We start from the raw sequence: 20,956 nt of genomic DNA, 5'->3' as shown, positions 1-20,956 counted from the left end.
ATTATCCAGTTAGACCGGACAGCGGAGACAGTTGATTGATCATTGTTAAGTTATTTATAGAACAGCAGCCCGATGTGTCTTGCAGAGCAGAACACTTGAATGAATGAATCGATCTTATTTCGACCGTGGATCGATCTCCATCGCTGATGATTGTTGCGTGGTTAATGGTCAATGAGGGCCATGAGGAGTTTTGAACTCACGATCGATCGCTTACCAAGCGAACGCGCACCAATGTGGCTACGGAGACCCCCGAATACACCACTTATCAATATTTTTTTTCGAAATTAGCGCTCGTCACATTTTTTCAGTCTTAAAGCCACAGAATTCCGATTACAGATGCTATACCGGATTGTCAAATGGTCACTTTGAGAATACCCCTCGCAAACTCTACAGTTCATATTTTGCATCAGACTGGAGACGCCGATTATGAATTTTATCCCATAATCTGATGCTATTATACGACATACATCATATTGCATAACACTTTAAATATTGAATGTATTCATTTCATCTAACGTATGCCTTTAAAGCATGGGTTAATTACATTCATTATACAGCCATTCCATGGCAAACCCATATAGTGGTTCTCAGATTTTCGTGAAAAGTGGTAGTTTTGTTCTTTGTCGCAAAACATTAGACCCGTATTTTTTATTTTTTTGTTAGGGTGCCCATTTTCATTTTAGGCTCATCCGAAATATCGATTTTTTCCCCTTTTTCTCAAAAATGACATTTTCCAAAAAATCATAACTTGTGAACTACTAAACCAGCGCACCCGTGGCCGAGTGGTTAGCGTCTCACATTATCATGCCGGGTGTTCGGGTTCGATTCCCGATCTGACCGGGGGATTTTTCGCCAGAGAAATTTCCTTCGACTTGCACTGTGGTCACGCGTATTCTAGAGCTTGCCCCTCGGAATACATTCAAGGCGTGTTATTTGGCTTAAGAAATCTCAACTAAGTTTTAATAAAAGGGGGTCTTCGTAGCCACTTGGTTACGCGTTCGCTTACCAAGCGATCGATCGTGAGTTCAAACTCAGGGCCCTCAATTGACCATCTTTGTGTTGTTATAGAATAACCACGTCCGCGCAACCATCATCAGCGATGGAAATCGATCCACGGTGGAACAAAGATCGATTGATCCATACAACTGCTCTGCTCTGCAAGAAACATCGGGCTGCTGTTCTATAAATAACCCAACAATGATCAATATCAACTGTCTCCGCTGTCCGGTCTGCTGAACAATGGAAGAACAGAAAGAATACCCTTACGCCTAAATGGCTACTACTGTGTAATTTACCATAATGTAATGGAACAGAAAACTTAACGCCTAAATGGCTACTACTAACTACTGTGTAATTCACAATTTATAGAAACATAAACATATGTACATGTAGACGATTAAACCCGGCTCTGTTACAGCTAAATGCTAATGAGCCTAATAAATAAATGGGATAAAAAAAAGTATTAATAAATGACGCTAGTTAATACATACGTTGAGACGGCAAAGGTTCCACAGGGAACGTTAACGCCATTCAAGAAGAAGAAGAACTACTAAACCGATTTGAACGGTCGACATATCAAACTAAAGCTTATTAGCTAGTCATTCTTGAAAAAATGCTACGCTTGCAAAAATTCCAGGTTTTGGTTTTGTCATTATTGATTGTATTCGTTTTTTACAGTTTTCATGGTCTCGGGACCAAATGCGCTATATTTTTTTATATTTTTTTCTGGAAAGCTGAGTGTTTTTCACATAACATATCTCGAAACTAGGGCGTTTTTTTTCATTTTTGAGTTATGATTTTTCAAAGTTAACCGATGGTCCGAAAAATCATTTTTTCCCATTTTTTCCACAAATCATAACTTTTGATGTACTAGACCGATTCAGATGATCGACATATCAAAGTATGCCAATGAGCTAGTCTTGTTTGAAAAAATATTACACTTCGGATAAAAATGAATTTTGTTTTCGTAATTATTGATTATATTTGTTTTGTATAGCTTACATCGTTTCGGGACCAAGGGCGCCATATTTTTTTATATTTTTTTTTTTTTTTGAAAGCTGAGATTTTTTCACATTATATATCCGAATACCATCGTGGTGTTATTTTTCGTTTTTAAGTTATGATTTTTCAAGGTTAACGTGTTTTCAGTTTTCGTTCAATATTCCAATGTGACTAGACTGGATGTATGTGACTATAATTCAATGAATTGGCAAGTGTGTTATTTTTTGAAAAAAGGCTAGCTAGTAGGCTTTAATTTGACATGCCGATCATCTAAATCGGTCCAGTTGTTGAAAAGTAATGAATTTTTGACAAAAGCCATTGTTGGGAAAATAGGGAAAAATGATATTTTGGACCATCAGGTAACTTTGAAAAATCATAACTCAAAAACCAAAAAAAACGCCTCCCTGATTTCGAGATATGTTACGTGAAAAAAATATGGCGCTCTTGGTCCCGAGACCATGAAAACTATAAAAAACGAATACAATCAATAATGACAAAACCAAAACCTGGAATTTTTGCAAGCGTAGCATTTTTCCAAGAATGACTAGCTAATTAGCTTTAGTTTGATATGTCGACCGTCTAAATCGGTTCAGTAGTTCATAAGTTATTAATTTTTGAAAAACGTAATTTTTGGAAAAAAAAGGGGAAAAAGCCGATATTTCGGATCAGCCTAGAATGAAAATGGGCACCCTAACAAAAAAAAATACGGGTCTAATGTTGTTCGCGCCCGACGCTCCGAGTGCCGAACAAATATTCAGCAACCTAAACCACGCCCACCGAATATGCGCAACAATGCAATCCGCTATAAAAGTGGCGAGCACGATGCGCTCCACGTTCAGTTTTCATTCCACCACCAAGCAATATTCCGAAATCATCGTGCAGAGTGCAGTTTGACGTCGACCACCGAGCAGTAAGCAGCAGCAATAATAACCACAGCAGCAGCAGCAACAACAGCAGCAGCAGAAGGAGAACAGCAAAAGGGGTACAGTTGCATCTCTCCGACGGTGCAGCTATCCGTGCGAACGCAGTGGTGTAAATTCCAGTCGAAAAATAAAATACCTTTATTGTTAATCGAGACACCATTCGTTCGTCTTTATAACGTTGAATACCTGAGTCACAATTATCACGAGCAGTTCATTTAAGAACTACCCTTGAAGAGTATAAGTTTTCCAGCGAGTGATAATTGTGCAAATAATTTGACGGGTTGCGCCTGCGCCCGAACATGGTCCTTCGAGCCGGATCCCATCCTGTGAGGAACAGTCCAGCCAACCAGTGAGCTTCGAATTTATTTACCAGCGAGTACAACTATCCACGAGACGGAGACCAACGCCCAAGGAGATTTTAATTTTGCGAGTAGAGTGGAAAAGAAATAATTGGAAATCACAAGGGTAATCTATACGTGACAAAGGTGTTTATTCTGAAAAACAGATGACAGTTCGCCAATAGAAAGAACGATCAAGTGTTTTTCATTTTATGAATCTGAGTGTTTTGAATTTAACTAACGATAAATTCAGTCGCGGTCGCCGTTCAGTTGTTTCGAGGCTGTATATGCCAGTGCGTGTTTTATTGACTCCGTATCGATCCGCGTGTGGTAATCTAACCGTGATTCGTCAGCCGTCGCCGCCGGTTTAGTTTTCGTACCAGTACAGTGCGCGTTTCACCGATTAAGTTCCTTCGCGTGTGTGATGCCAATTGAACATTCTCCGAAATCAAAAGTAATGACAAGAAGTGAAGCCATGGAGCAAATTAAACAACTCGTTTATCAGCGCGGACAAATAAAGATGCGCGTTACCGCCATCGTGAAGCTGCTCGATGAAGCATTAACAAATCCATCTCGTATTAACGTGGCTCAAATAAAGGCGTATTCAAAAAAGTTGGAGTTGCACTATTCGGAATTTGTGTGCAAACACAATGAGATTATCTCGCAAATCGCCTTTGGGAAAATAGAAGAAGAAGGCCAGCAGCTCGATGAATTTGATTTTATTCACACAGATGCTATCGTAAAAATCAACGAATTGATGGAATTTTTCCAAGCTCAAGCCACTCCAACCCAAATGGCGATCACCGGCGTGAACCAGGCAGTGCCCCAAATCATTGTGCAACAACAACCTTTGAAGGCGCCGATACCGACTTTTGATGGAAGTTACGAAGGATGGCCCAAGTTTAAGGCGCTCTTCACGGATATCATTGGGAGATGTGGAGATTCCGACGCGACAAAGCTGCATTACTTAAACAACGCCTTAGTGAATGAAGCAGCAGGCATAGTAAGTGCGAAAATGATAAACGACAATAATTATGAACAAGCCTGGTCGCTTCTGGTAGAGCGTTTTGAGAATCCCAGAGTCATCATCGACACTCACATCAATGGATTATTATCTATGAAGGTGATGTCAAGAGAAGGCTATAAGGAATTGAGAAATTTATTAGAAACCTGTGCACGACACGTGGAGGGATTGAAATTTATGAATCAACCCATAGACGCAACCTCCAGCCTTATTATAAACTATTTATTGACTAAATGTCTCGATACTGAAACACGTAAACATTATGAGAAAACATTAAAGCATGGAGAGTTACCCAGTCTGGAAGAAACCATCAGATACCTGAAAGATCATTGTCAAGTTTTAGAGAGATGCGAGTCAGCGAATCCAACAAAGGTAATGAATCCAAACAATAACAACCTCAAATTTTCAATGAAGGCACCCAATCATCCAATGAGTATATCACATGCTGCAACAACCTCAAATGTATTATGTGAAATTTGTATTGAAGAACATCAAAACTACAAGTGTCCATCGTTCCTTAGTTTGAGCATAGAACAGCGACAATTCAAGGTGAGGGAAGCCAACTTGTGCTTTAATTGCCTACGTAAGGGACATCGTGTATCGTCGTGTCAATCGTCCAAAACATGTGGAATTTGTGCAAGACGTCACCACACATTGCTCCATGTGCAACAAACTCAGATCGAAGAAAATCCAAGCCAATCCAGGAAGGAACCAAGTGACGTTAATTATAACCCAATCGCTATGGAACGATCCGTATGCTCTAGTGCAATCCAGCAGACAAGTAACCAAGTGTTCCTAATGACAGCCATGGTGAACGTAACGGGTAGAAATGGTCAAACGTATCAGGTTCGTACATTACTCGATTCAGGTTCCCAAGTGAACTTTTTGACAGAATCGATGGTTAAGAAACTAGGTTTACAAAGACACCCTGCAAATGTACCAGTAATCGGAATAGGAGGATCAAGGTCAAATGTTCGTCATCAAGTTGGCGTACACATCAAATCCAGATGCAGCAATTTTACAGCCGATATTAATTGCTTAATAACGGAGAAGATCACTGGCATAATTCCCATCACCAGAGTGAACGTAGAACCTTGGAATATCCCGTCCGGAATTGTACTAGCTGATCCCGAATTCCACCGTCCGCATGAGGTAGATATGATTATCGGGATAGAATTATTTTTCCAAATCCTTCAAAGAGCTCAACTGCAGTTAGCAGATAACTTGCCTACACTACACGAGACCAAATTTGGATGGGTCATTGCTGGATCGTACAAAAATACCGAAGATTTGCCGAATCCAGTATGTGCTAATGTTGCAGTAAATATTACCGAGCCTGTGTTATTAGAAGGTAGAAAAATTCGAAACCATTTTCATCAAATTTATCAGCGTGATGAAACTCAGATGAGAAACTCCAGCGCACTTGCTCCGAAACGTTTCCTGTTCTTGGAAAAACGACAGCCGAAAGGGGAAAATCCAAAAACGCCATACAAACCAGTCATCGATAAATACAAAAATTTGAATCATTGTCGAGAAATCAACGAAGAAGAATATCCGTCCAGAAAACATCCACATCATACAGTTTTGAAACCAATTCATCGTTCGTGTAATCCGACTTTCATCACAGAACTTCAGAATTCTGCAGCAAAAACAACTTCACGACGATACACTTGGACTTCTGGACCAGCGGCTATCCTACAACGATTTTGAGTGACCGATGACAACTTCAAGGAACCTTCCTGACGACCAGCAAGCTTGCACCTTTACCAATTGAAGACAAAGAAAATCAACAACCATATTTGCAAATTGAAAAATAATTTCCAACCGGGGGAGAATGTTCGCGCCCGACGCTCCGAGTGCCGAACAAATATTCAGCAACCTAAACCACGCCCACCGAATATGCGCAACAATGCAATCCGCTATAAAAGTGGCGAGCACGATGCGCTCCACGTTCAGTTTTCATTCCACCACCAAGCAATATTCCGAAATCATCGTGCAGAGTGCAGTTTGACGTCGACCACCGAGCAGTAAGCAGCAGCAATAATAACCACAGCAGCAGCAGCAACAACAGCAGCAGCAGAAGGAGAACAGCAAAAGGGGTACAGTTGCATCTCTTCGACGGTGCAGCTATCCGTGCGAACGCAGTGGTGTAAATTCCAGTCGAAAAATAAAATACCTTTATTGTTAATCGAGACACCATTCGTTCGTCTTTATAACGTTGAATACCTGAGTCACAATTATCACGAGCAGTTCATTTAAGAACTACCCTTGAAGAGTATAAGTTTTCCAGCGAGTGATAATTGTGCAAATAATTTGACGGGTTGCGCCTGCGCCCGAACAAATGTTTTGCGATAAAAAACAAAACTACCACTTTTCACGAAAATCTGAGAACCACTATATCGGTTTGCCATGGAATGGCTGTATAACAATCTACATTCATCATTTAGAGTTAGAGTTAGAGTAAGTCGCATAGCTTGCGATTTAATACTTGTGGCGCTTTAATTTACCTAACATTTCACACGGAGAACTTTTTGTATGTGCCATTTGATTGAAAAGCATTGTGAGTAATTTTCTCCATGCATTGTTCACACATTCTCACATCAAAACCATATAACATTATACACGGTAAATCGTATAAGATATCTAATCAACTCACAATTGTATATAATTACAACCGAATTATACATAGTATATATCTTTTTTTTTTTTTATTAATCCGATTATTTTTACAGGCTCAGTTACATAAGTTTAATGGAGCCAAACTCTTAACTATATTTCAACTAGCATATATCAACATGTTGTTTCCTTAATTCTATGGTTAATGAAATAGGAAACCGATTACTCGCGGTCGACTCGAGTTTAGAAGGGTGACACATTTTCATTAGGAAAAGGATGGGATGTAAGGAGATGTGTGTTTACACTCGCACTCACATTCACATTCACATTCACATTCTCATTCACACTGACACTTCACACTCAATTCTTAAAACTATCCTTACATTTAATATGTGTTTACAATTTAACTTATTCTAATGTTAGTAGGAAGGGAACCGATAGCTCGCGAAGGACGAAAAGGAGGGGAAAAGGATGTATGAACAATCACACTCGAAGATCGATAGCTTTAAGGAAAACATATATTTGGGACATGTAATCAAGGTCTAACCGAGCCAACACATCTCTCACCGGCACATTGGACTGTTTTCCTCCAGCCCGAAGGGAGTTTTCTAAATTCGATCTGGCGACAAGATACAACTCGCACGACCAAACAACGTGTTCGATGTCGTGGTAACCATGGCCACAACCGCAGAGATTGCTGTCGGCAAGATTAAAACGAAAAAGCAGCGCGTCTAACGAACAGTGATTGGACATGAGTCGGGAGAAGGTGCGAATAAAGTCCCGACTCAAGTCCAGACTTTTGAACCACGGATTGAGGCTAACCTTAGGGATAATTGAGTGGAGCCACCGGCCCAATTCATCTTCGTTCCATTTGCGTTGCCAGTTAACGATGGTATTTTTACGAACTAAAGAATAAAATTCATTGAAGGCGATTTGACGCTGATAAATTTCGCCTTCAATTGCACCTACCTTTGCTAATGAGTCAGCCCTCTCATTACCCGGAATTGAGCAATGTGAAGGGACCCAGACAAAGGTAATGACATAACAGCGTCTGGATAAAGCACTCAAAATTTCTCGTATTCTCTCAAGGAAGTACGGCGAGTGCTTTTCCGGCCTCACTGAACGGATAGCTTCGACAGAGCTAAGACTATCCGTTACAATGTAATAGTGTTCAACAGGTCGTGAGGCGACGCTGTCCAGCGCCCAGTGTATTGCTGCCAATTCAGCAATATACACTGAGCAAGGATACTGAAGACTGTGTGAGGTGCTAAAAAAATTGTTGAACACTCCAAATCCTGTGGACTCATTCATAGAGGACCCATCAGTAAAGTACATATTATCACAATTGACACGCCCATACTTTGCTTCGAAAATCGTAGGAACGATCCCCGATCGATGATAATCTGGAATTCCATGGATATCCTGCTTCATGGACAGATCAAAATGCACAGAGGAAATGATGTAGTCAGGAAAACAAACACGGTTGGGAATATACGAAGAAGGATCAACCTGCATGGAGACGATTTCATGATATGAGCTCATGAATCCAGAATGAAAATTTAGCTCGATCAGCTGCTCAAAATTTCCGATCACCAATGGGTTCATAACCTTACACCGGATGAGGAACCGAAGAGATAATAAATTGAAGCGATCTTTTAGTGGGAGTACGCCTGCCAAAACCTCGAGGCTCATGGTATGCGTTGAGGGCATACATCCCAACGCAATACGGAGACAAAGATACTGAATTCGCTCGAGTTTAATGAGGTGTGTTTTGGCAGCTGATTGAAAACAGAAACTGCCATACTCCATCACTGAGAGAATAGTTGTTCGATACAACATTATAAGATCTTCGGGGTGGGCTCCCCACCAGGTGCCGGTAATTGTACGGAGAAAGTTTATTCTTTGTTGACATTTTTTACTCAGATACCTAATATGGGCCCCCCAAGTACATTTGGAGTCGAACCAGACCCCAAGATATTTGAATGACATAGCATGAGTGATCGGTTTACCCAAAAGTTGAAGCTTTGGTTTTGCTGGTCTATGCTTCCTAGAAAAAACCACCATCTCTGTTTTCTCCGTGGAGAATTCGATCCCTAGCCCAATGGCCCAGGTTGAAAAATTGTTCAAAGTATCTTGTAAGGGTCCTTGCAGGTCGGATTCGTTTGATCCTACGACAGACACCACTCCATCATCTGCAAGTTGTCTTAGGCTGCAATTTTGTGTAAGGCAATTGTCGATGTCGCTTACATAGAAGTTGTACAAAAGGGGGCTTAAACATGAGCCCTGGGGGAGTCCCATGTAGGAGACCCGACTTACTGTCGAATCCCCGTGAGAAAAATTCAAATGTTTCTCACAAAGCAAGTTATATAACATATTATTCAATAGAGGCGGCAGACCCCGAGAGTATAATTTGTCTGACAGGACCTCTATCGAAACTGAATCAAAGGCCCCCTTTATGTCCAAGAATACTGAAGCCATTTGTTTTTTTTCGGCGTAAGCCATTTGAATTTCTGAAGAAAGCAACGCAAGACAATCATTCGTCCCCTTGCCCCTGCGGAACCCATATTGTGTATCTGAGAGTAGGCCATTCGTTTCTACCCATCGATCAAGGCGAAACAAGATCATTTTCTCCAACAATTTCCGTATACAAGACAGCATTGCTATTGGGCGGTACGAATTGAAGTCGGACGCAGGTTTTCCGGGTTTTTGAATAGCTATAACTCGTACTTGTCTCCAATCATTTGGAACAATATTATGTTCCAGAAACCGATTGAATAAATTCAACAAGCGATGTTTCGCCACATCAGGGAGATTTTTCAGCAAGTTGAACTTAATTCTATCCGATCCCGGAGCAGAATTGTTACATGAAAGGAGAGCAAGAGAGAATTCTACCATCGAAAACTCGGAATCAAGATCGCACCTATCTTGTGGTATATCTCGAACAATTTTTTGCACAGGAGCGGAATCAGGACAAACCTTCCGTGCAAAATTAAAAATCCATCGATGTGAATATTCTTCGCTTTCATTCGTTGAAGAGCGATTTCTCATGTTTCGAGCCACTTTCCATAATTTTTTCATTGACGTTTCTCGTGACAAACCTCCCACGAAATTTCGCCAATAAGCACGTTTTTTCCCTTTGATCAAGTTTTTAAATTGATTTTCAAGGTCCAAATACGATTGAAAATTTTCAGGGGTTCCACGTTTCCGAAAAGCTTTGAATGCGTTCGATTTATCCTGATAAAGCTTGGAACATTGGCTATCCCACCATAGATTGGGAGGCCTTCGGGAAATGGTGGAACCTGGGATGGGTTTCGTTTGAGCGCGAACCGCGCTGTCATAGATCAAACGAGAAAGGAAAGGTACTCCTCCAATGGAGGTAAACCATCTCTGGAATTGATGGCTAGAGCAATCGCGTCCGCATATTTTTTCCAGTCAATGTGTCTTGTGAGGTCATATGCCATGTTTATAGATTCAGAAGAATTCGACCCAATGGTGATGGAAATTTTGATTGGCAAGTGATCACTACCGTTGGGGTCCTGGATTACATTCCACTTGCAATCTAACGATAGTGAATTCGAGCAAAGCGAGAGGTCAAGAGCACTTGGGTTAGCAGGAGGTTTAGGTACACGTGTTGTTTCCCCAGTATTCAAAACGGTCATATTGAAGCTGTTACAAAGGTCATATATCAACGATGAACGATTGTCGTCGTACTGTTCCCCCCAGGCAGTTCCGTGAGAGTTGAAGTCTCCCAAGATCAATCGTGGCTCAGGAAGGAGTGAGCACATGTCAACAAGTTGCTTGCGGCTAACCGCAGCTCTCGGAGGCCAATACAAGCTGACAATACAGAGGTCTTTTCCTCTGATGTTTGCATGACAAGCAACAGCTTCAATCCCTCCAATAGGTGGAAGGTCAATTCGAAAAAATGAGTGGCACTTATTGATCCCCAATAGCACCCCTCCGTATCTGTCATCACGGTCCAAGCGTATAATATTGAAATCATGGAAAGAGAGATCATCTCGCGAAGAAAGCCAAGTTTCGGACAGAGCAAAAACATCACAATTGAATTTATGAATTAAAAATTTGAATGTATCCAATTTAGGGATGAGACTACGACAATTCCACTGTAAAACAGTGATATCTCCGACCTCTCTATTTAAATTAGACATCAAGAGAGATAATCATTGCAAGGAGGGGCCATGTTTGCATCAATTGTTGCAAAATTGTCTTTAATACTGGAAGCATTGAGATGACAATGGTTCTGATGGAGTCGGAAACATTAAAACACTTGAAGATTTGATCCAGAAGGTCAGACAACTTTATAAATCCCGATTGGGAAGTTGAACTGGACGAAAAAATAGGGACAGTTGGGGTTTTTGATGTTCCCTCGAGTGCTGGGTCGTTCGAAGGTGAACTATTCCCACGGAAGCCAGGAGGAACCTGATTTTGCTTGTCCGCGGCACTCGATTTTTTAGGCAAGCTAACAGGGGGTATCACCGGGGGGACTTGTTCTTGAACTTTGGGAGTGGTCACATTCTTGCGCCGGGGATTCCCTTTGGAAATAAACGGTGTGTCCCCGCTAGCTGTGTCCGCTTCCATTTCATCAACTGGCAACGAGGAAAAAGTATTGTGTGTTGAGATTGGTTGTTGTTGTTGAGTCAGTGGAGAAGCGCCCTTTAAAATTTCCGCAAATGTGCGCTTCGAGCGTTCCTTTAAAGAGCGCTTCTGTTTCTCCCAGCGACTCTTATAAGTTTCACAAGCTGAGAGCGCGTGTGGAGTTCCCCCGCAATATGGACATTTATGCTCAGTCGCACTGCAGGATTCCCCCACATGTTGCTCTCCGCAAGTTGCACAGCGCTCCTTGTTGGCACAATAATCTGAAGTGTGACCAACTGACTTGCATTTGTTGCAAGTCATGGGCTTTGGCACAAAGAGTCGCACCGGCAGTCTCAATTTGTCCACCATAACGTAGTCAGGGAGAGCGGAACCAGCAAAAGTTACTCGAAACGAGTCGGACGGCGTGAATTTAGTTTCTCTCCCTTCCTGGGAGACTTTGCCTAATTGGCGACAGTCCAAGATCTCGACTTCCATCGAGGGGAGCTTCTTGAACTTTCCATTTCCTTTTTTAATAAATTCACACGTCAGACCCGTTTCTGTAATCACTCCCGCAATTTCTACGTTATGGCAGGGCACGTATGCGCGATATTCTAAAATGAACCGCTTGTCGACAACAATCTCGTTAGCTTGCTTCCGATCAGCCACGACAACACGCAGTTTGTTCGGGCGAACCTTGGAAATTTCGACCACGGAGGAATAATTTTTTGTCAAATCTTTCATGATCTGAATGACATTCAGGGATTTTCCTTTAGGTTTAGGTCGGAAGAAAACAACCCATGGGCCAGTTCCAGTTGCATTTTCTGGATAAACCTTGACACGGGGTGGAGACACAACAGGAGAGGAAAGTGGGGTCGATTGTTGAGCGGAAGCGGAAACAGCAGGGTTGGGTGGCGTGATCGGGAGTTCAGTGGGAGCGGGATCGTGAGGGGGAGCGAGAACGGGAGTGGGAGCGAGAAGGAGAGTGAGAACGGGAGCGAGAGGAGGAACGGTAGCAGGAGACTGAGGGGGTGAAGAGGAGAGGTTTGCAAATTTTCTTGAGGGGGGCTTGTTTAGGTGGGTTAATTCCTCCCCCGAAAAGACTTCTTCTGAAGGGGGAACGCGTTTAAGCGACTTCCCACCTCCCGTAGATGTGGAGGGATAGACAGTGGATTCAATCTCCATGTCAACGGGTTCTCCGCATTCTGCCATATAAAGTGGCAGATGTACAGTTTTTCAGTGATTTCTCAATCTTTTTTTCTGATTATTTCTTAAACTAAAAACCTTAATCTAATAAAAAATATACTTATATCGCACACCCGTGCGGTTGAATTAGAACGGTTCCCAGCGAACCGCGTGTCGATCGTACAGCACAGCTGCAACGGTGTATGGCTCCACAGTGCGATGATGATTTCGATGACGATGATATGGCGATAAACACGCCAGCACACAGCGCCCGCGATGCAGGTCTTCTTCCTTCCGCTTTGTTTGCTTCACACTATTGCTGTCCAAAAATCCCGTTTATTTCACCAGCAGCGAAAGTAACGGTATCACAACAGTATCACAAGATAACGGTATCACCAGACGGGAGAAAATACACCCGGCGGCCTCGACTTCACGAAGACGAATGCAGTATATATCTTAAACAATATAATATTATAGCCGGAGCTTTGCACTGTTAAGAGGGTAAACATTGATTTTTCGGACCATCGGTTAATTTTGAAAAATCCTAACTCAAGAAAAAGAAATAACTCCTCATTGGAGTAGCACCCTTGGTCCCGAGACCATGAAAACTATAAAAAACAAATGCAATAAAAAATTACGGAAACAAAATCCAAATTCTCTGTAATATTTTTCCACAAAAGAATATATGCTAATATGCTTTAATTTGATATGTCGATCTCCTAATTCGGTTCAGTGGTTTAAAAGTTATGAATTTTTGATGAAGCGATTTTTGGAAAAGCGTGGAAAAAATTGATTTTTCGAACCACCCTAAAATGGATATGGGCACCCTAATGAAAAAATGAAAAATATGTGTCTAATATTTAGTGAAAAGGACAAAATTATCGCTTTCCACGACAATCTGAGAACCACCATATCGGTGTCACATGCGATGGCTGTATAAACGATTTACTACAGACAATAAATAAAAACCAATGGCGGAAAATGTTCGTGAGGTTGTAATTATTTTTATAACTTCAAGGAAAGCCTCTTTTATATATGACATCATTTAAGTTTCTAAAAATTGGAGTTATTCAATTCACTTTTAATGAGAGGGGTATAAATACTTGAAATGAGTGATGGTGATGGTTAAGAACATTTGTTCCGATGGAATTCGAACTCCGGTTGTTTGGATGATAAGCAACAACTATCTCGCACGGCTATCTGGTATATAATTCTAGGAATATAACAATGCAATCGGATATGTCATTCCTGGTCGTCTTTTGTATTTCAGTGGAAATGTCTTGAAATTTATATAGAAATGGCCTAGTAAGATTCAGTGCTACGTGTTTTAAATAATCAAATAACACGATGTAAAATTTTTCATTCAAATTTTACCAATTAAAAGCTGCTTTCGGGCCTGCTGATCTAGTAGAGATTAATTTGCCTCCCGAAATCATCATATCACCACCAGACGTCGACACTGTTCATACGACATCGAGGATCTTGATATGTCAAATTCCTAATATGATGTAATATGGCCTCAAATACGATCCAATATGATTTACTGTTGAACGATTGTAATACAGTTCTTCGCAGTACTACATGAATTCAATTTATATGTTCATGCGACTCACGAACTGCATCAGCCTGATATGCATATATATGATTTCGTTTAGATCGATTTTACGATAATGTATATCATAAAACCGATACTTGTTATATCGAATAACGGCCTATCGTATAAAAAGCAAAAAAAAACCATTTTATTTATCATTACAAAACAAATAAAATCGTTTTTTTTTTTGCTTTTTATACGATTTTAGATATACAGATTGCATATTTTGATCGACGATTGCGATTCGTTCCCACTTCATATGCGATTCAGAATATGCCAAGTTATTCGATTTAATGTTTGCTAGGTTGTTTACAATTAAATTTATTTCTCGAATCAACTCTAAAAAATTGCTGGAAAGCACCAACCCTTGCGTGAAGAATACACAAATGGACCGTATACCGCCTTCCTTTCCTGCAACTTGAACTAAATCTTCAGAAATACTTATCAAAATTGTAATTTGCCACATACGGAGCTTCATCGGCTATTCTTCAATGAAAGGTTATTTTCCCATAATTTACTTCCGGAGCAGTAAATGAAGGGAACTTATCATCGTTTTCTGTCGAGATGCTTGTATTCAGCATTCATCCTTTTTTTCTAGTTCTGATTATGAAAATTTATTAACATCCGGCCTTGGGAAAGACCATTTGAAAATTATAAAACTTCCTCTGTTGAGTAACGCGGTTTGTTTGAAGCTAATGAATGCACAGATGCTTACTTTTCAGAGCGCATGTCTGAGTTTTTTTTACATGAAAAATCAACTGTTTTATGGGAATAGTGCAAATGAATTATTGTATGAATGTTTTTTTTAAATGGCGGCGAAGTCACTGCTTCGAGTCCTAGTCTGAAAATACAACATTAGTAAAAATTTGGAGAACGAACAACACCCGTGTATTAGAAATATTTGACGTATATAAAACTAACATTTTTATCTAACGATATTCTACACGATAGTTTGCACAATATTTGGTAAATTTGAATATGTACGTGAAATATGTCTTTTTATTCAATGTATTGCAATAATGATAATCCGTAGAAACCTGTAAATTAGGAAATGTTCAAAGATTCACCGGAAATCAAATCCGACATCTATTATTGCAAGTGCTCATGAATGAGAATATTTTTTATATTCAATAACACTTGACATTTTAGAACTATTCAATATAATTGTTTTTACTGTAAAAGGTGTAAAATGAAAAAAAATAGTTAAGGTAGTCCTTTCTTAACAAAAATGTCGTCAGATGTTTTTATTACATACCAATTCATTCTAACCCTTTACGTTTTCGTCTAACCCTTCAGCACCGGCGACTTCCGTAATGCATTCCTCAAGACGATTCGACAGATCATACGCGAGAGCGTCCGCAACATGTCGATTCCTTCGCTGAAGAGCATGGGCGGCAGTATGAACTCAATGACTGGCATCGGCACCTCATCTGGAAACTCACAAACGCTGGAGCGTCCCAAGCCACAGGTTTGTGCACCACATGATTAACACAAAATAATAGTTCAACCATACTAATTCTACCGTTTTCATCGCAGCCTCAGATAATGCAAGGGTCGCAAACGCTCGGCAAACCGAAGAAATCAAAAATCAACCAGCGTCACTCGTCAGGTAACATCGATTACGATAACACCACATCCGGCAGCCAGGAGACAGATGACCCACAGGTCCCGCAGTACAGTGGTCAGTTCCGTATGCGTAGTAAGACTGTCGGAGATGTTGGAGGTTCGACAAAAATTTAAATGAATGTGTTGACGTTCTTTTCACGTATTTTTTTCTTTTTCCAGAACAAGTTGCCGCTTGCAGACGCAACATAAATGAACGTGAACCAGAAAAGGCTGACCCGGGAACCAAATCGGAAGGCGAAGATGACTCCCAGCAAGGTTCGGTCAAGCCCAAATCTTCCCTAGGCAAGACACCCAATCATCTAACGCTGAGGTAAGAGTTCGTTTGCGACGCAGCTCACACGGCCGTGAAATGATTTTTTTTCTCTCAATTTACACAGCACTACATCTACTCTGTCTGTTGGCAGCACTGGAAGCCAGGCCCGTCTCATTCAGTCGTCGCATCCACCGGCCACGTACCATCCGGTGCTGATGAAAGATCTAGGTAAGCGCAATTCTCCCAGTAGCGATAAAAATGTCGTAGAAATGTTTGAGTCCAAAGCTGAAGAGCCGAAACAGACCGATACTGATTGCGCGATGGATAAGCACCTGAAAGATCTTAACCTAGACAGCCTAATCGAGACCGATATAGTTCAGTATATGGAAGATTTGAAGGAGAAACATTTGGAGAGTGAGCAGTGCAGACAGCAGACGACGACTCAGACTTCGACCTCGACGAGCACGACAACAATGACGACTGCTAGTCAGAGCACAGTCACCACTATATACGCTCAGTCTAAAGGTTCAAGCTCCTCGAAACCAGTTGAATTCGTTGATGTTTGGAACGGTGAGGAGTTCTCTCCCAAGGACGAGACGAGGAATTCTTCGTTCGAAGAAATCTACTCATCTCCTCCGGATGAGGACTTATCTCCCAAACAGGAGTCGGAAATGAACGGTTCACGGAATACGTTGAGCGCTTCCTCGGCGAACTCCTCACCGGAAGCAACATTGACTACAAACATAGAAAAATCTAAATCACCTAAACGTGCCAAAAATGTTGAACGGGAAAAGAGTCCAATCAAAATCATAAAAATTAAATCTCCCAGGAACAGTATCGATATCGAACGGAACGTTAGAATTGAGAAAAGTCCAGATCGTGCGAGACGATCTTCTAGTCCTAATTTTAGCAAAAAGGCAGGGGAAGGTATTCTGAAGAAAAAGGTAGTGAATGGGGGTGTCGTTGGTGGAATCCTGAAACGTTCTTCTAGTCCTAGCGTTAGCAAACCCTCCGAAAGTTCTGATAGTACCACTTCAAAAACTGATCCTAACCTATCCTCAGACTATGAACAATATCAATCGTCCAACAGATGTTACCTCTCCATGTCCAGTGAATATCTCGGAGTGGAGAAAGATTATCCACACATTTATCAAAATACAAAGGAAGAAAGGCATCGGCGTGCAAAGCGAAGTGCCTCGGTTGGTAGTACAGAGCGTAAAAAGTCTCTGGATGGTTTCGATGCATGTGGCTATTCATCGAACACAAATTTAGATACGACTACAACAGAAAGTAAGAAAAGAATCAATTCTTTTTCTGAACGTAGCAAATCGATCAGTCGCAGCAGTTCACCGGCAAATATGTACAGTCGAGATTCTTCACCCAGTCGACATTATGCTAGGGGTCTTTCTCCACAGGCCTCAGTAACACGCGGTTTATCGATTTCTCCGCAAACTTCGTTCATAGGCATCTCCCCTCAAAGCTCCTTCAGTCGGGGACCTTCCCCACAACGTCCCTACAGTCGGGGGACTTCGCCTCAGCGTAACTATAGTCGAGCAAGTTCCCCTCAGCGTAACTACAGTCGTGGAACTTCTCCCCAACGCAATTATAGTCGAGGAGCATCACCTCCACGCAACTATAGCCGAGGAAACTCACCTCAGCGCAACTACAGTCGAGGAACTTCGCCTCAGCGTAGCTATAGTCGCAGTACTTCACCGCAGAGAAACTATAGTAGAGGTCCGTCACCACCTCGTGATTACTATAGAAGCCGATCCCCTCAGCGCCACTACGCTCGAGGACTTTCTCCTCAGCAAAGTTTCAGTCGCGGACATTCCCCACAACGTTACTCACGGGGTTTATCTCCACAGCACCGGAGAGACAATCGTAATTATTCTCCTCCGAAGCAAACACGAGGTGGAGTCTCTCCCCAACATTTCTACAGTCGTGTTCCATCACCCGACAGGCAATACAATCGTGGACCCATGCCTATTCCCAAAAGCTACAGCCGAAGTTCTTCCCCGCAGCGCTTGCACCGCCTTGCCTCATCCCGTTCGGTTGACGGTGCAACAATGCTAGACTACGGACAAAACCCAAGTCTGCACTACGCCCGTATTGACCATCACGATCAATACCACCAGCGTAAACAACCCCAGGTCATTTCATCACAGCATCAACCCGTCTATGCTTCTTGTATGGAGTGTATCATGCAGGACATGAAACCTCCATAACAAAAAGCCCGTGCACGACAAAGTCGTGCGCGGAAGAAATCGTCCCGGGCCAAACTGTACCACCAAGCCAGCTTCGACAAGCAGAGCTCGTTCGATCTCGATGAAATTCATGTTTAGGTGCATAATCCATAAAGCTACTCGGTTCATTCCATCCATCCTTCGTCCTTTGTTTCGGTTTTGTTTCCAATCCAACGAGCCTTCCCAGAGCAATATTCAGGTGCATACGTATAGTAGTAGAAGTCGACGCGTGTGTGTCTTGCTGTACGAAACGCGTTTCAGGTGTGAGAAAAAAAAATGAAAATGGATGATTTGCCGTTCACACCCACGCTAAATTTCTACTCGTGATTTGTATCAACTGATTTTGTTTGTTGAAATGCATTAGCCAAAATAATAGCAGAATAAATAGTTACTATAATAACACGAGTCAAATGATATCAGATCCCATTTTGATCCTAAATAAGGTTTGAACATGATGTTTAGAATTCAATTTTGTCTCAATCAACTTGAGTAATTGGCCTCGATTATCTCACTAACCTAGGTTACTATCCTCGCTAGAGAAGCCTAGGGTCGAGTCGATGATTCTGTACTGATGGTGTTCCCTTACTACTTGCAACCAGGTCATGTTTACATCGATAGTGTTACTGGTTGGCCTACTAAGAACAGCAAGATCTGCTCTTTCTTCGTTGCACTTATGACCCTTATGTAGTTCTTTTCCTTCCCAAATATCCGCAACTATCAATTCCAGATGGCACCGTTGGTTGAGTTTGACGTGTCGACGAGTATTTGGATGGTTAGCTTTCTTTTTTTATTCTTCTGCTAGAATTAGGTTGAAGACGTTAGTAACGTATCTTCAATTCAAGCCGCATGTTCTACTAGTAATATGTTGTCGGAACAAATTAAGCCATAATCAATACTAGGTGCTTTCAAATGATTAAGAGTGAACGAAGAACGAGTAAAGAAGGACGCATTGACCAGTGAAATAGTGGGGAATATCTGCCAACCGACCGTACCAAAGACATGGGGTCTGATCACTAACGTCACTTCACGGTGAAAATGAAATGAAGTGTTTATAACCTTGCATACAACTCATTTCATTTTCACCGTGAAGTGGCGTTAGTGATCAGATCTTATAACTTACGAGACACTGGAGTAAACAGATTACTAATGGTGTGACCTTAATTGAAAACTCATAGAGCCGAAAATGCAACGTCATTTGGAGCAGAGTTATTCAATAAAATGCCATGATCGCAATGGAGACTTTTTTATAGGCCGCTTGGATATTACCGATAAAAATCATGTTACGTGCAATGGTTTTTATGTGGCAAAAGAGTTTGAAAAAAAAACTTCAACAGGCCGAACTGATGAAAATCTGGAAATACATGAATATTCCATGTGTTGAACTGGAATTGTGTTTCTCACCACAACAATGCGCTCACCTACCCGTCACTCACTATCAATACAGCCGAGTTTAGAAGTTGTCAGTTACTCGGTTGCGAGAAAACGTCAAACAATCCGAAGAACTACGAACGCACTCATACCACGAAATTTGACTTTTGATTTGCATGTATGGGACCACTCGCAGCCGAGCTACTTCAAAGCATGCTGTTTTTAAACGGGCGAATAGCCACATACATACAAATCAAATGTCAAATTTCTAGTAATTGACAACGGTTTGAAGTTCAAAGCTGCAGCACTGTGGCTGCCTCTCTACAATCCCAATCTATTTCTCAATGACTTTATTTTGCTTCTTCGAAGAAACCTTGGAGGGAAGAAGGGATTCCAGCGGTTCAGGCATCTCGGAAGCAATCGCTCAACAGCCTTTCGTGCTCAGTATTCTAGAAAGCATTTAAACAACTGAAAACGCTAGCAAAGGTGTAGTGTTCCTCAAGGGTCGTTTTTCCAGTTTAGATAATTTGAACATATCTCGGGAAACTACAAATTAAAATTTTTCGGGAAACGGAAAGTAACGTAACGTAAATTAGTCTCTCACATTCTTTCATTCTATTGCTATAATATTCACCCAGGATGCCAGGCAGTGTTTGCCGATTGCACGTTTCACTGAATGACTCATTTTTGTTTGTTCTAATATAATCTCGTAGAAGTCATTTCACCCAGTGACATTCGTTTTGTGTTACATGCTACGATTCATGACACAAACGAGAACAAGAGAACTCTGTTTCGGCTAACACTTAGCGAGCCGGTTAGTATGCAAACCAAAACGTCATGATTGCTTTCGGTGCTGAAAGTTTACATTCTTATACGGACTACGCTGCTATCTCTTGCGTTTTCCTACACCACTCCTACTGGTTTGTCTCCCCTCCCCAATGCTGTTAAGAGCGAAATCAATCATATCTCGCTGGCGCCGAAAATAGTATCAAGTGAAATAAACGCGAAAGAAAACAACGAATAACTTTATTAGTGTCACTCATAGTGTGCTGCTAGCTAGAAAGCACTAAAAACATCAATTTCACTCGCATTTGTATGTTGCAAACAAAATAGATTTTCGCGTGTCAAGCAATAGAACCACCGACAGCTGTATCATTTCTTATACGACACAATTTGCAGTAGACCGCACAGAGGA

At 41.4% G+C, this 20,956-nt stretch overlaps 1 protein-coding gene across 3 annotated transcripts in view; it reads left to right on the top strand.

Moving 5' to 3' along the window:
- Positions 1–20,956, top strand: part of LOC129769558 (protein still life, isoform SIF type 1) — a 371,458-nt gene that overhangs the window by 329,693 nt on the left and 20,809 nt on the right. For all 3 annotated transcript variants that reach the window (XM_055771901.1, XM_055771904.1, XM_055771902.1), the window contains 4 exons: positions 15,568–15,739; positions 15,808–15,994; positions 16,057–16,207; positions 16,275–16,378. In XM_055771901.1, the coding sequence (XP_055627876.1) occupies positions 15,568–15,739; positions 15,808–15,994; positions 16,057–16,207; positions 16,275–16,378 (614 nt within the window). The remainder of the gene's footprint in view (positions 1–15,567; positions 15,740–15,807; positions 15,995–16,056; positions 16,208–16,274; positions 16,379–20,956) is intronic.

The sequence above is a fragment of the Toxorhynchites rutilus genome, chromosome 2 (genome assembly GCF_029784135.1).
Source record: "Toxorhynchites rutilus septentrionalis strain SRP chromosome 2, ASM2978413v1, whole genome shotgun sequence".
Classification (NCBI taxonomy): Eukaryota; Metazoa; Arthropoda; class Insecta; order Diptera; family Culicidae; genus Toxorhynchites; species Toxorhynchites rutilus.
The sequence above is the reverse complement of the archived record's forward strand: the minus strand, read 5'-3'. Positions and strand labels throughout refer to the sequence as shown.